Source organism: Poromitra crassiceps, assembly GCF_964638095.1.
Source record: "Poromitra crassiceps genome assembly, chromosome: 4".
Lineage (NCBI taxonomy): Eukaryota > Metazoa > Chordata > Actinopteri > Beryciformes > Melamphaidae > Poromitra > Poromitra crassiceps.
The window spans coordinates 4,426,906-4,441,287 of NC_139626.1; the positions used below are offsets into that span (position 1 = coordinate 4,426,906).

A 14,382-nucleotide genomic window follows, 5' to 3' on the forward strand; every position below is an offset into this window, starting at 1 on the left:
AGCACTATAGTTCAATGTTGCATCAGTTGAATGAGCAGGCTGCCTTGTTGCAACAGGTTCTCATTCCGATGGCTACATCAATCAATCAATCAATCAATCAATCAATCAATCAATCAATCTCAAGATGATTAAAGGAGTTAATTATTTCTCTGTCTTTTCCTCCGCAGCTTGTTCAACGCCAATTCCTTTGACTTGATCGACGAAGACGCTTTCCAAGGTTTAACACATCTTGAATATCTGTAAGTATTTGTCTGAAAGTGTTGCAAATGCATCTCACATTTGTGTGGAATTACTGACATACACTGTCACTCTCTCCAAAAAAATCTAACAAGATATTCTTCTCATTCACAGATTTATTGAAAACAACAAAATCGCATCAATATCCCCATATGCGTTCCGGGGCCTCAAAACACTGATACATCTGTAAGTACTTTTGAGGGCCGTCAAATAACGTTCTATATTCGAATATATATTGGAATATAAAAGTTATTCTGATGATGATTATTATTATTATCATCGTTACATAAAAACATACATAATTTGTCTGGTTATTTAAAAGCATTACAAAGGTTTAGGCTACTACTGTACTAGTACTGACTGAATCAATATGGGGGAAAAAAATTATGTTCAAAAAAATATACCAAGTACTGTAGTTTTATAAGCTCTATGGTTTTATTAGTTTGCCTTGCCATGCACGCACGCATGCCAAAAAAGAAAAGAAAAGAAAAAGTATTTGAATATATTCGAACAAATGTTTTATTTAGAGGGAATATTCAAATAGTTTTTGGTCAATTTTGACAGCCCTAGTGCTTTTGTTTGTGCTGTGGCCATTTTGGATCATTTAAATTCACTCTTTATTCCTGTTCTTATTACTTGCCTCACTATTCTTACTATTCCTTCCTTCCTTCCTTCTCTATTGCACTCTCTTGTAAACCCATAAGAAAATAACACGCCGCAGTGCACAGCCACTTTCACATTCACAAGTGACTTCTGAAAGAGAAGCACTATGGGGGAAAGGTAATAAATACCGCATGAGTATATAACCTGTGTATCAATTTCCACTTTCCTCTGACTGTCCACTTTGTCACTGTCAGAATGCAGAGGTCTGCAGAAGCGCTATCGCCACTGGTCCTGTCCGAGGTTAAGGGCAGATCTCAGGTCAGCTGGATCGGGTTGCTAAAGGACAGATCATGGAGCTTATAGTTGTTACGTTGAACCGGCAAAACTCCCACAGCTTTTCCCCACTCTTATGACATCACTGATGATGTCACAAACTGATAATGTCACAATTGCTCTTATGACATCACTGTTGAAATTGAAACAGAGAACATTGCCCACGTGCTCCCTTTTTTAATAGATTTATTGCACATGGAACATGGAAAACTTTACTTTTTACCCTAGGGAGCCCATATCTCCACCCAGAGGGGAGAAGAGAGTGTGTGGTCAGAGTTGGCCAAGATTTCTTTCTGACCCCCCCCCCCCCCCCACCAATTTTTCTCCCCAATTGTACTTGGCCAATTTTTCCCCGTGCTGCCCCGGTCACTGCTCCACCCTCTGCCGATCTGGGAAGAGCCGAGCCAAGACTAGCACCATGCGTCCTCCGACACATGCGCAGTTGCCAGCTGCTTTCTTTTCACCTCACAGGGGGAGCTTCACCGGCAGGACGTAGCACGTGGGAGGATCACGCTGTTCCCACCAGTTCCCTTCTGCCCCGACCAGGCACCCTGACCAACCAGAGGAGGCGCTAAGGTACAGCGACCAGGACACATATCCCAATCCGGCTTCCCACTCCCAGATACAGCCAATTGTGCCTGTATGGATGCCCGACCAAGCCGGAGGTAACACGGGGGTGCGAACCTGCGACCCTCATGGTGGTAGGCAGGGAATGTACCGCGACATTAGAGTTGGCCAAGATTGACCGTGTTTTCCGCAAGACTTGTCTGTCATAGATGTCTGTTAAAGAAAGCTGTGCGTGCCAATTATTTTGTTGGCTGCTTTATACTGGGCAGACGGTTTTTGTTTTGCGCAGTAAGGTTCCCATACCAAGAAATTAAACAAAAGTTAAAATAGACTCAATAAAGGATTTGCAAAATACAGTAAAGTCATCAATGTCTTGTCCACATTAAACGTGTTTGCGCAGAAAGTACCTATCTCTGCAGGTCCTTTTTGCAGACTACAGATGTGTTGGGTTCATGGTTCAAGTTCTTGTGAGGCCATTTACACCTGGCGTTAAGATGCGTTTTCTGCCATCAGATTGCAATCAGATTGTATTTTATCACTTCAGCCTGATTCCATTTACACCTGGCGTTAACATGCAATCTGATTGCAGAAATGGTTGTCCTCTCAATCCGCATAAAGTTGCTGTATCCAGATTGAGAGGACACATTGCATTTACACTTGTGTTCAATAAGGCCATTTACACCTGGCGCTAACATGCGTTTTCTGTGATCAGATTGCAATCAGATTGTATTTTATCACTTGAAATGCCAGGTGTAAACACCCCCAAAACGCATTGAAGAAGGATTGCAATCTGATCGGGCCAAACCACCTCCGGAGGTGGGCAGGGATGCATTGTGTACCCTACCCTCTGTACACTCTACTACCTTCTCGACAAGTGAGCCCCTGATTGTAGTTGGGGAGGTTGAGTTGGAGGTTTTCCCGAAGTCAGGCCATGTTTTTAGCTTTTTGGACATTTAGGAAGTGGAATTCAGGAAGTGGTTGTCACACACCACTCTACAAAGTCTTTCACAACTGGCCCATGGTCAACCTCTCCATCCTGGAGCTGACTCATTACAGTCAAAATAGTGAATCAACAAACTTCAGGAAGGAGGAGGCCAGGAAGGAGATCAGGAAGTTGGCCTAAGGACAGGTCATTGTGTGTGCGTGCGCTTGTGCGTGCGCTTGTGCGTGCGTGCGTGCACTTGTGCGTGCGCTTGTGCGTGCGTGCGTGCGTATGTGTGTCTTGGGCGTTTGAGGGAGGATGTCTCAGGTTAAATTGTAACAAACTTCCCACTGGCTATGGCCTTGGTGTCTCGTGTCTTATACAGTAGTAGGTTCATGGACTAATGGGACTGAGATAATGATTACATTTTACAATTATAAGTTTTGATATTAGACTCAATGCTGCCTAAATCTTACTGTGTGTGTGTTTGTTTACAAATTTGACATATTTACATGCACACTCTGGCAAGGTATGGTTCCATAAGAATGAGTGAAGTCAAGTAAAGTGCTTACAAGTTGTTCTTTTCGAGCTGCAAAACAGTCCTCCGGCATAACCTCTCTGATTTCCTTTTGGGGGAAACCACAATGTTCCACCTCCAAACCACGGCAAACAGTATTTTGTAAACACAAGTACTCTTCCCCAAATTGCAAAGCTTATAACCCTAAGACTAAAAATAGCTGCGAACGTGAGTGACCTGAAGGTTAAGACTAAATATAGCTGTACTGTAACCGTAAACTCAGCTCTGACCTCAAATCTGTCCCAGACTCTCCTACCTAAAGCACTTGGAGTCAGTGTGTAAGTAGGTTAGTGGCCCCGTGAGATGGTTTCTAAAGTGGGGTACGGAGATTTAATTTCACTATTATTTGATGTTGTTTACATAATGCAGTGTGCAGTGAAATGCATACCGTATGTCCCTCATCCTGACTTGGAAACCTTGTACGGAGAATCCGGAAATTCATGCATCATTTTTATTGACTGGAAGGAAATGTATGATGACTTTTTAATTACAGGTTTAATTTTAGAGGTAGCGAGACAGAGATCCAGGGATCATATTTCCACAGTTATGAAATTATGTACTAAATCATATCCAATAACCTTTTCTAAATGCCTTTTTTGACGATAACCTTTTTATACAAAAAATGCATGAATGAATCCATCATTAGAGAGTACTCTAATCCATCAGATTAAATGCATTATTAAAGGCAGGCAGGAGTCCGGCTTGAGTCAGGCCCGCTCTGCTCCGCTTGTCATCGGTTTACCCTGCGCTCCCGTGCACAAAGCTGAAGTAGTGAGCTAGCCTTTCTTTCTGGAAAACTGACTCTGATGGATTATGCGGCACTTCGTGAATTACGCTGACATTTCGATTTAATTTCATTCACGTCTTTTTTCTGTTTTGGAATTCAGCCATGCTTTCATCCTGACTCAAATGATGCGTCTCTATAATAGGACTGGTTTGTTTTTCACTGTTATGGATTGCTTTTAGCCAGCTGGCAAGGACATCAAATCCTCATGATAACCATGGAGCGAGTGAGCTCTGCTTCACAACTTTAAAATATGAAACAATATCAATGCGCTGGAATGTAGAGCACAACTATTAAAGCAATAATATTATTCACCCAAAAAATGCCACCTATCCACCTCAGGTATATGAGAGCAATGTGTGAAGTACTGCACCTCACCCTCCAGTCAAAAGTAAAATATCCCCTCCCTCTAATGGCTCACCCTTAATTAATCCATTGCTAATCACTTTATTCTCCTCTATCTCTCTCTTTTAGCTCTCATTCTTTTCATCCTACCACCTCTCCTACCTCACATGATGGCTCTCTACCACCTCTCCTACCTTACATGATGGCTCTCTACCACCTCTCCTACCTCACATGATGGCTCTCTGCCATCACACAAACTGTGCACTCGTTTCAAAAAGGCCTGGAATTGTGATGATCCAAGAATTTAAGCGGATTCTACCGTTGCACTTTTTGGAAGTCACTCTGCGTAACAGTGTCAGCAAAAAGCCCAATGCTGTGTAATGAATCTTCATGTCCCTGGTCTGTTTAGATGCAATCTGCTTTGCATTCTGTAACTGTCTGTTTTGACTCTTTCTTGATCAGGAGTTTGGCATATAACAACCTTGAGACGCTTCCCAAAGATGTTTTCAAGGGAATGGACGCCTTGACCAAAGTGTGAGTACATTCTGTCTTTCCCTCAAGGCGGCGTGTTGTCACCTGTGGACTCTGATTACGTATTTATCAAGTAATACGATTAAATATGTATCCATCCTTAAATCCAAAAAGGGCTACTTCAGGTTCCTCTCCATTCGAAAATGACTATTGTCATGATTGATTGAGTGACAATAAAGTGATTGATTTATTCTTGAATTCATCATGGCAGAGTAAAATGAAATCAAACGAGTACAATTGATGTCTCTGCACCTAACACATTGTTGATTTGAATGATAATTCAATCGATTTCCCTCCATCTGATGGATTTAAGTGTTGAAATGGTTGGTGGATTGCATATTTATGCAAATCTGTAATAGTAAGAACAACTAATTTGTCAATTGATGTTTCTGTCAATCCACCCTTCCATCCATCTAGGGATCCAGGTGCGTGCCTGTACAATCTTTACTAACGAAACAATTCATCTGATGATTGACCTTACAATTAATCCACTCATGTACTGTAGAGATCTGCGGGGCAACAACCTGATATGTGACTGTAAGCTCAAGTGGTTGGTGGAGTGGATGCACCACACCAACGCCACACTGGATCAGATCTACTGCAGCAGCCCTCCCATCCACCAGGGGCAGATGATCAACGACCTGCTGCCACACTCTTTTGATTGCATCACAGCAGGTATCATCCTCCTCTGTTTGTTTGTTTGTTTGTCTGTCTGTCTGTCTGTCTGTCTGTCTGTCTGTCTGTCTGTCTGTCTGTCTGTCTGACTGTCTGTCTGTCTGTCTGTCTGTCTGACTGTCTGTCTGTCTGTCTGTCTGTCTGTCTGTCTGTCTGTCTGGTTGGTTGCTGTCTGTCTGTCTGTCTGTCTGTCTGTCTGTCTGACTGTCTGTGTGTCTGTCTGATTGCTGTCTGTCTGGTTGCTGTCTGTCTGTCTGACTGTCTCTGTGTGTGTGTGTGTGTGTGTGTGTGTGTGTGTGTGTCTGTCTGTCTGTCTGTCTGTCTGTCTGTCTGTCTGTCTGTCTGTCTGTCTGTCTGTCTGTCTGTCTGTCTCCTAGCCTGGGTAAACCCAGCCCCCACGTGACCTGCTCTCAGACAGACTCTGCTCACTAGTCACAAGGGAGCAGGTCTGAGAGCAGGTCACGTGGCGGCTGGGTTTACCCAGGCTATCTGTCTCCAGCTCTAACTCTCTCAGTATCGCTTGTCTCCTTCCTGTTCTCATCAGCAATGTTTGTGTTATATGTGGGGCTGTCTGGCTGCCAGTGGGGACTCATTCTGTCTGTCCCCTGCTTTTAAAATGTCACATTCACTGTTTCTCAATGTGCATGAGCATCTTGTTTAGCTTATACCAGGGGTGTCAAACATGCGGCACGGGGGGCAGATCCGGCCCCCCAAATGGTCCAATCCCGCCCAAAGGATGACTTTGCAAAGCGTAAAAATTGCACTGAGAAGTCCTTCAATCCAATGTGATGCACTTGTGAAGGCTAAGAGGTGCCAGGTTTCAGGAGCAAGTTACATATTAAGTAGCCTATTCATGTTCTGTATTCATCTGTATTCATCAATAAATGGCCAGCTATTTTCATTACCTTTGCTTGAGTATAGATAATTGCACAGTTGCCAGCAATTGTAATCAGGGGTGTAGTGATAAATACAGAGGTGGGTAAACTATCCAAGGTGAGTAGTTTACCCACCTTGTTTGCCCTCATTGATTGATACAGTTGATCTGAAAATAGGTGAGTAAACTATCTGACTCATTTCAAAGGTGTGGGTGAATTGCGTTTACTTGCGTTTACCCTCCACTACACCCACAATTGTAATGCACAGTTACAGACAGTAGATTTGATAATGTGCTTGATGGTTGCTGAGACCCTACGTGAGAACGTGTTCTTAAATATACCTGTAATTCTTTACACTGAAAGAAACTGAAAATGTTTGAGGTTTTGTCATTTATAGGTTATTAGTGATTATTGATTGTCATTGTCTGGCCCACTTGACACCCAATTGGGTCGGATGTGGCCCGTGGACTCAAATGAGTTTGACACCCCTGGCTTATACTGTGTCTGTAACCCTTGCCTAGGAACTTAATGACTAGTGCAAATTGCTAATAAATGTATCTGACAGACTCCTAACCAATTAACGGACATAGCTGGTCAGCTGACTGGCTGCTTCTTGACTGTTGCTTGCTAGTCAACCAATAGTGATCGCATGGATGATTGATTTTCACACAGACTACACAAATGATTTTCTGGCTGATTGGCTGATTGGCTGACTATGGTAAATTACAAGCAGTTGTAATACCCTGCAGAATGTTAAGCTCCTTAATTGTTGCTGCCTACCTGCTTTTCAACTCAGTGGTGAATTTTAACCATTTCCTGGAGGAGCAAGGCAGTAACTTAAAAAAATACAATAAGATTTATGAGAATACATACAAAGGGTCAGAGAAACTTGAAATAGAAAAGATGGGGAACTGTCCAAAGCACAAAATAGAGCTACAAGTAGTGCTGGACAAAATACAAAGCATTATAATAATAATAATAATAATAATAATAATAATAATAATAATAATAATAATAATAATAATAATAATAATAATAATAATAATACAATCCAATATAAATTTTCATATTTGAATATATATTCGAATATAGAATATTCTTTGACAGCCATAATACACACACAAACACACACACACACACACACACACACACACACACACAAACAAACAAAGAAACAAACACAAACACACTTGCATGCGAATTGTACACACACTAAAGAGAAAATTACAACAAGAAATGGACAAAACGATAATGGACTAAGTCCTGAGTATGTGATCTTTGTCAGAGTTTGCCTCCTATCAGTCGCTGACGTTTGAGACGATCTCGGTGGAGTCCTTCTCCTTTGGTGAGGAGCAGTATGCTGTGTTTGCCCAACCGTTTGCCGGCACGTGCAGCTTCCTGGAGTGGGACCACGTTGAGATGACCTTCAGAACCTATGACACCATTGAGAGTGAGTTCAAAAGCAGCTGTGCCTTGTGCTATTTGCAGAATATATGAAATACGTTAAAAAAAGACTAGAATAATGTATGTGCTTTTGAGATCTGGCCTTACACACTTCTCTTCAACTGTTTCTCTTCCCTCCTCTACTCTAGTGTGTAAGCATGTGGTGTTTGATAACACCTCTGTAACACTGTACCTTTGCTGCATATTCTCTTTCTCTCTTCCTCCTCTCTTCTCTTGTTGAGGCACGTCTACTGTGGTCTGCAAGCCCATGGTGATCGACAGCCACCTCTTTGTCATGGTGGCCCAGTTGTTCGGCGGCTCGCACATTTACAAGCGCGACACTTCCGCCAACAAGTTCATCAAGATCCAGGACATCGACATCCTGAAGATTCGCAAGCCCAACGACATCGAGACCTTTGTGATCGACGGAGAGTCGTTCTTTGTCATCGCCGACAGCTCCAAGGCTGGCTAAACTTTTCCTTTTCCAATGCTTTTCCCAATGCTTTTTCAAATTCCCGTTATTATACTTGAATCATTGATGAGAGCAAAAACAAATGATCCTTCAGATGTACCAAAAGATACAACACGTTCTCACTCCGACCACGTAGCATATTGACGCTTTGTCCCGTCCCTTATGCGCCACTTGTTACTAACATGGTACCCTTGAGCGACCCATGAAACGACTTGGGCTTTCCGACTAAACTCAATGCAAACCCATAGAAGTCAACTTTGACGCTTATGGCAACTGCTCCCCCATCAGCCTAACTGCTCCCCCATTAGTCAACTGCTCACCATTAGCGTCTGGGGGGAGGTTAGGTTTAGGCGTGGGAGGTGGGAGAGGTTAGGTTTAGGGTCTGGGGGAGGTTAGGTTTAGGCATGGGGTGGGAGAGGTTAGGGTTAGGGTTAGGGTCTGGGAGAGGTTAGGTTTAGGCATGGGGTGGGAGAGGTTAGGTTTAGGGTTAGGGTCTGGGAGAGGTTAGCTCCTCCAGACCCTAATGGGCGAGCAGTTGACTAATGGTGGAGCAGTTAGGCTAATAGGGGAGCAGTTGCCATAAGCGTCAAAGATGACTTCCATGGGTTTGCATTGAGTTTAGTCGGAAAGCCCAAGTCGTTTCATGTGTCGCTCAAGGGTACCATGTTAGTAACAAGCGACGCACAAGGGACAGGACAAAGCGTCAATATGCGACGCGCTCAGAGTGAGAACGGGTTGAAAGATAACAAGGACCCTACTATGACCCTCTCTATTCTAATTTGATGGCCTATTTCACTTGAAGGCCGTGGTTATCTTGCATGAGAATAGTTGAAGGGGGGGAAGCAGCGTAACACTGGCTTATTGGTAGGCACTTTGCATTCAGCACATGCTGTTCGCCTGGCTCTCCACTCACCAGTGCCACAGCACCGTCAAAGTGGAATACTGTCTTTTTTGAAAAGGGTCCAGTTGAAATAGTAAAGGGGAAATGTTTTAACTTTGTTGTTTAACTTTGATTTGTTTTACTACATTTGCAATGCGCCTGTTATTTTTTTTGCTGTCATTTGATAATGTTGGTATGTATGTTTGGTCTTTTCTGTAAAGTAATTCATGACAAACCTGTTTGAATAAATTGGACTCAACCTGAAATTTTACATGTGCTGTTCTCGCAGGCCGGCTCCACAACAGTGTACAAATGGAACGGAAATGGGTTCTACTCCCACCAGTCGCTGCACCCGTGGTACCGGGACACGGATGTGGAATATCTGGAGATCTCCAACAAGCCCCACCTGATCTTGTCCAGTAGCTCCCAGAGGCCCGTGGTCTACCAGTGGAACAGGAGCCACAAACAGTTTGACCGCAGGACTGACATACCGGAAATGGAGGACGTCTTCTCCGTCAAACACTTCCAGGTCAAAGGTGAGAGCTGCAGCGTTTATTTTTACACTGACTGAAAAAGACATACCCATTTCCACCAACTGGAACCTAGTGACATAATATTGAAGCATAACGCCCATCATATTGTATCACCGTATTTAGCAGGTGTATTTTCAGGAACCATCACTGGAGCTGGATGATAAAAACTGTATTGGCACTTTTCTAAACAAAGTTACAAAATGCTTTCCATGAAATAAAATGTAAGAAGAACAAAGAACAAAATAAAAACAAAGAATAAAAAAGCAACAAAATGTTGAATAAAAGAGGAATTAATTTGAACCATAAAACCATAAAACAATAAACCCATAAAACATGTACATGGGGGTGGTTAGATCAGGAGTACTTCAGAAATACTGTGCACTGTCATTTTACTGTCAAGATAGATTCAAGATTCAAGATAATTTCAAGTTAAATAATTTAAGTCAGAATTGTGAGATTAAAGTCAGAATTCACAGATTAAAGTCAGAAATCTGAGAAAAAAAGTCAGCATTCAGATTTTAATGTCGGAATTCTGAGGGGGAAAAGTCAGCATACTGTTACATGTGATGATGATGTACCAGAATTGTAATGTCTGGGGTCTTTAGATTATCATTTTTGTAATGTCAAAGTGGGGTCACAAGCCAAATAAGGTTGGGAACTCCTGCTCTAGTATAGGCAAGTTCAACAATATTTACCGTAAATTCCGGACTATAAGCCGCACCGGTGTATAAGCCACACCTGCAAAGTTGACTATTTTTTTCTTATATAAGCCGCACCGGACTATAAGCCGCGGGTGTTTTAATGTTTTTTTTTTTTTTTTTTTTTTTTTTATTGTGTTTTAATGTTTAATTACCATATGTAAGGGTTCATGCACAGAGGGGATTGTCGGGAAAGAGATGGCTGTTTGAGGAAGCTCCCATTTATTAACATTTCAACAAAACAACATAACACAACACCACCTGTGTTGTTTTTTACAGTGCACACAGTGTCATACAGTGTCATACAGTGTGGTGAAAAGAGGGCAAGAGAGGAAATTAAAACAGAAGTGGATTTATAGTTAGAAAGAGTGCTAAAAAAGAGAGATTTTTTTTTTTTTTTTTTTTTTAATCCATAGATAAGCCGCACCGTTATATAAGCCGCAGGGGCCAAAAAAGGCCAAAAAACGGGGAAAAAGGTGCGGCTTATAGTCCGGAATTTACGGTATTTATTTTTAGTTTTCTTTCTTATTATACTTTAATTCCTCATTGCTCAGTATGTCATCCACATTTGCCAATCTTCATTCCTGCATGCTGAAGGCAATATGAGGTAACGCCCATCCCCGGTGCCACAAAACCCTGCCCATGAATCATCACTGTAATATTATGTGGAAATGTTTTCTCTTTCAAGGTGTTCATCTGTTTAACATCTGTTGGCAACTCTAGGCTAAATAACTGTAAATAATTAATGACATTCAATCATGAGAGACTAGTAAGAAGGTTCAATAATCTTTAATGAAACAAATAGACAAATTAAGGTTGCCATATGACTCCATGATATGATGACGCTCCTCCTGAGATGAGAGAGGAGGGAGTCAGTGATGTATAGGATAGAGAATCCCCCCATAGGGAGTTCTTCAGGAGTCATGACGTTGGTGGTGGTCAGGGGTGGAGGTGGGGCGAAACAACTGCTTCAGTGATGAAGATCACAGCACCTGAGGGTGACAGCACATAGGAGAGTAACAACATAGTAAAACACAGGGCCTCTAATATGCTGAATGGCTTAAGTCAGTGGTTCTCAAAGTGGGGTCTGGGGACCCTCAGGGGTCCTTGAGGGGATTCCAGCGGGTCCCCAGCAAAAGGGGGGGTAATATTTTCACTATCCCATCCTTAAGTAACACAATGGCAGAATGTTTGACTATTTCAGTCATGGGTTTTGTTTTGTGATAGGAATTTATAGCATCTATCATCTTTATTGATTATTCATTCATTAATTATTCACTGATTATTTATTTGTTATTATTAATCACAGTCTTTCATGGAAAGTATAACCACTATAGCTTAACTATTAAGTGTTAGGTTTCTCTCTTTCTCTCTAAAGTAGACATCACTCCTTTGTTTTCAAGGTTTAAGATAAGGCTCATATCAGAGCAGGCAGTGAGACAACCTGTATCCGGAAAAGCTATTTCTCACAAACTGTGGACTCTTGTCCAAGGACATAATGTTTCTGCCTGTGAATCTTTGCAGACTTCTAGCAGAGCGTTTTCCAGCTTGCAACAATGACACTTACTTTGAGTTTCAAGTTTCCTTAGTGTTCTTGTCTCAACGGCTGAATTCCCACATCCAGCACAGGTTTCATACACTCCATGTAATAAAACATCTAAAAGCAAATGCGTTATCAGATGGGGGACCCTGGGGCAAAATCTTATCAAATGGGGGTCCGTGGACTAATTTGTGTGAGTTTAGGGGTCCTTGACAAGAAAAAGTTTGAGAACCTCTGGCTTAGGTGATTGGCTCAGCAGAAAAGCGAGGGATATGAATGGCTTGAGCTGATAGGCTATTGCCAGAGAGGGAGGCGTGGGTGACTGTGAATGGACGGGGAGAGAGGCATGAATGAACGGGGGGCGTGCCTAGCAATGAACGGGGTGATATAACCTGAAACTGGGCGTTGGCTGCAGGTAGTCTTCATGATTGAAATGAGTCTAAGACATCACTTTTGAATCAGGCCAACTATTTCCTCGAGCTTTTCTATTTTCAGATCCAGATTCAGTCTCTTATGAGACAATAAAGCTGAACAAATCTTTGACCCTTTCCAAGGTGAGCTGTTCATCTGCCTGACAAGGTTCATCGGGGATTCCAAGGTGATGCGCTGGGACGGTGCCATGTTCAAGGAGGCCCAGACATTTCCCTCCCGCGGCTCCATGGTGTTTCAGCCAGTCTCCATCGGCAACTGGCAGTATGCCATCATGGGCAGTGATTATTCACTGACACAGGTCTACCAATGGGACACCAAGACAGGCCAGTTTGTCCCATCGCAGGAGTTGAATATCCAGGCGCCCCGAGCGTTCTCTCTGGTATCCATTGACGACCGGGAGTTCCTGTTTGCCTCCAGCTTCAAGGGGAAAACTCAGATATACGAGCATCTTATGATCGACTTGAGTAATTAAAACCACCGTTAATTTGGGACATATCATGCATTTGAACTCCATTCAAATGCTCTCTTTCTGTGATTTACTGAACTTGTCAGGCCCAATAGAATCAACAGAACAAAGTCACGTTTCCACTGACATGTAGGCCTACACTCATGCTATCTGACTGACACCCCAGGCAGATCCAAGCAGCTCAACCTATCTGAAAAGATTTTTCAAATACAGTTCAGCGCTTTTAGTGTGATGGGAACAAAATGGGTCATGGCTGAACAGTCCAGGTTCAGTTGTTGAAATGCGTTCACTGATTGTGATCATTTCATTTCGTTTCAGCCGTATACCTACATTGAGTGTGATGTTTCAGCGTGTTTTTCTACACTAACTTTAGGCGACGCGCTGCAACCTTGCATCTTGTTTCCTTCCAGTTTGGGAATGCCTTATTCTCCATTTGAAAGACATTTTCCCATTCAAATTGCGAATTGACGATCTTTCAGGTGAAAAAGCTCTAAAACCACTGATGTTGTCTCCACTTATTGACTCAACAGTTTATAACCCCCCCTGCGTTCTACTTAATTACACGTAACCCAGATGGTTTTGCTATTCAACGCCCAGGAGTGCTGATGACCATGGAATAAATCACTAAGTTGCAGTGTTGGGGGTAAGGCATTACTGTAATCACATTACATGTGTCTGTAATGAGTAGTGTAAGGCATTACTGATTACTGGGGTGGCAGTGTGGTCTACAACTTTTGAGGGGTGGAGATATACTCATTAGCTCACACCTCAGGCGATGTTGCGGAGTAATGCAAAAGTAATGTAACGAGTAGTGTAATGAATTACTTTCTCCACCGAGTAATTACTTTTTTGAGTAACGACCCCCGACACTGCGAAGTTGTGAATAGCCTATTTCATGAGAAATAAGGGATAAAGTGCATTCAGGCCGACGTGTACAAATGATCTAAAAGTCAGAACAGAAGAAGAAGAACAGAAAACACATCACATTTTACCAGACAAATTTATTTTATTACACAAGTCAGATGTCATTACATGTGATTATCCGGCATGGCAAATTCTCATGTACCTACAACAGTACCAACATGTGGCTGATTTGTAAGCTGTGATGCTGTTGGGCAGGTCAATTGTACTATGCTCCCTGAGGACAACAATCTTTGTTGTTGTCTGCTGATAGACACCTAATACAAGATGGGTGGCGCTGGCATATCTAACCTACTTACAGCTGATTGGTTCCACACGAGGCGAGATCAACCAGTCACAGAAATGTATTATGTAGCAAAGTGAATCTTTTTTCAACTGTAATCTGATCCCAGTTTGATTAAAAAACAATATGCAATACCAGCAAGAACACTGAACACTGTTACAACGAGGGCTTGAGAATAAACACTAGCCACCAATCAAAATGCTGGTGACTTTCTGGGTGTTAAAGACAATTCTACTATAGCCACTTTGGCTATAGCTCCTGTGTT

At 42.4% G+C, this 14,382-nt stretch overlaps 1 protein-coding gene across 1 annotated transcript in view; it reads left to right on the forward strand.

Annotated features, from left to right (window-relative positions):
- lgi1b (leucine-rich, glioma inactivated 1b) overlaps positions 1 to 13,033 on the forward strand; it is a 15,712-nt gene extending 2,679 nt beyond the window's left edge. Inside the window, exons 3-10 of the mRNA XM_083635706.1 lie at positions 168 to 239; positions 352 to 423; positions 4,831 to 4,902; positions 5,405 to 5,574; positions 7,735 to 7,899; positions 8,135 to 8,355; positions 9,534 to 9,780; positions 12,570 to 13,033. Coding sequence (XP_083491832.1) covers positions 168 to 239; positions 352 to 423; positions 4,831 to 4,902; positions 5,405 to 5,574; positions 7,735 to 7,899; positions 8,135 to 8,355; positions 9,534 to 9,780; positions 12,570 to 12,919 — 1,369 coding nt within the window. The 3' untranslated portion in view covers positions 12,920 to 13,033. The remainder of the gene's footprint in view (positions 1 to 167; positions 240 to 351; positions 424 to 4,830; positions 4,903 to 5,404; positions 5,575 to 7,734; positions 7,900 to 8,134; positions 8,356 to 9,533; positions 9,781 to 12,569) is intronic.
- The last annotated feature ends 1,349 nt before the right edge of the window (positions 13,034 to 14,382 follow it).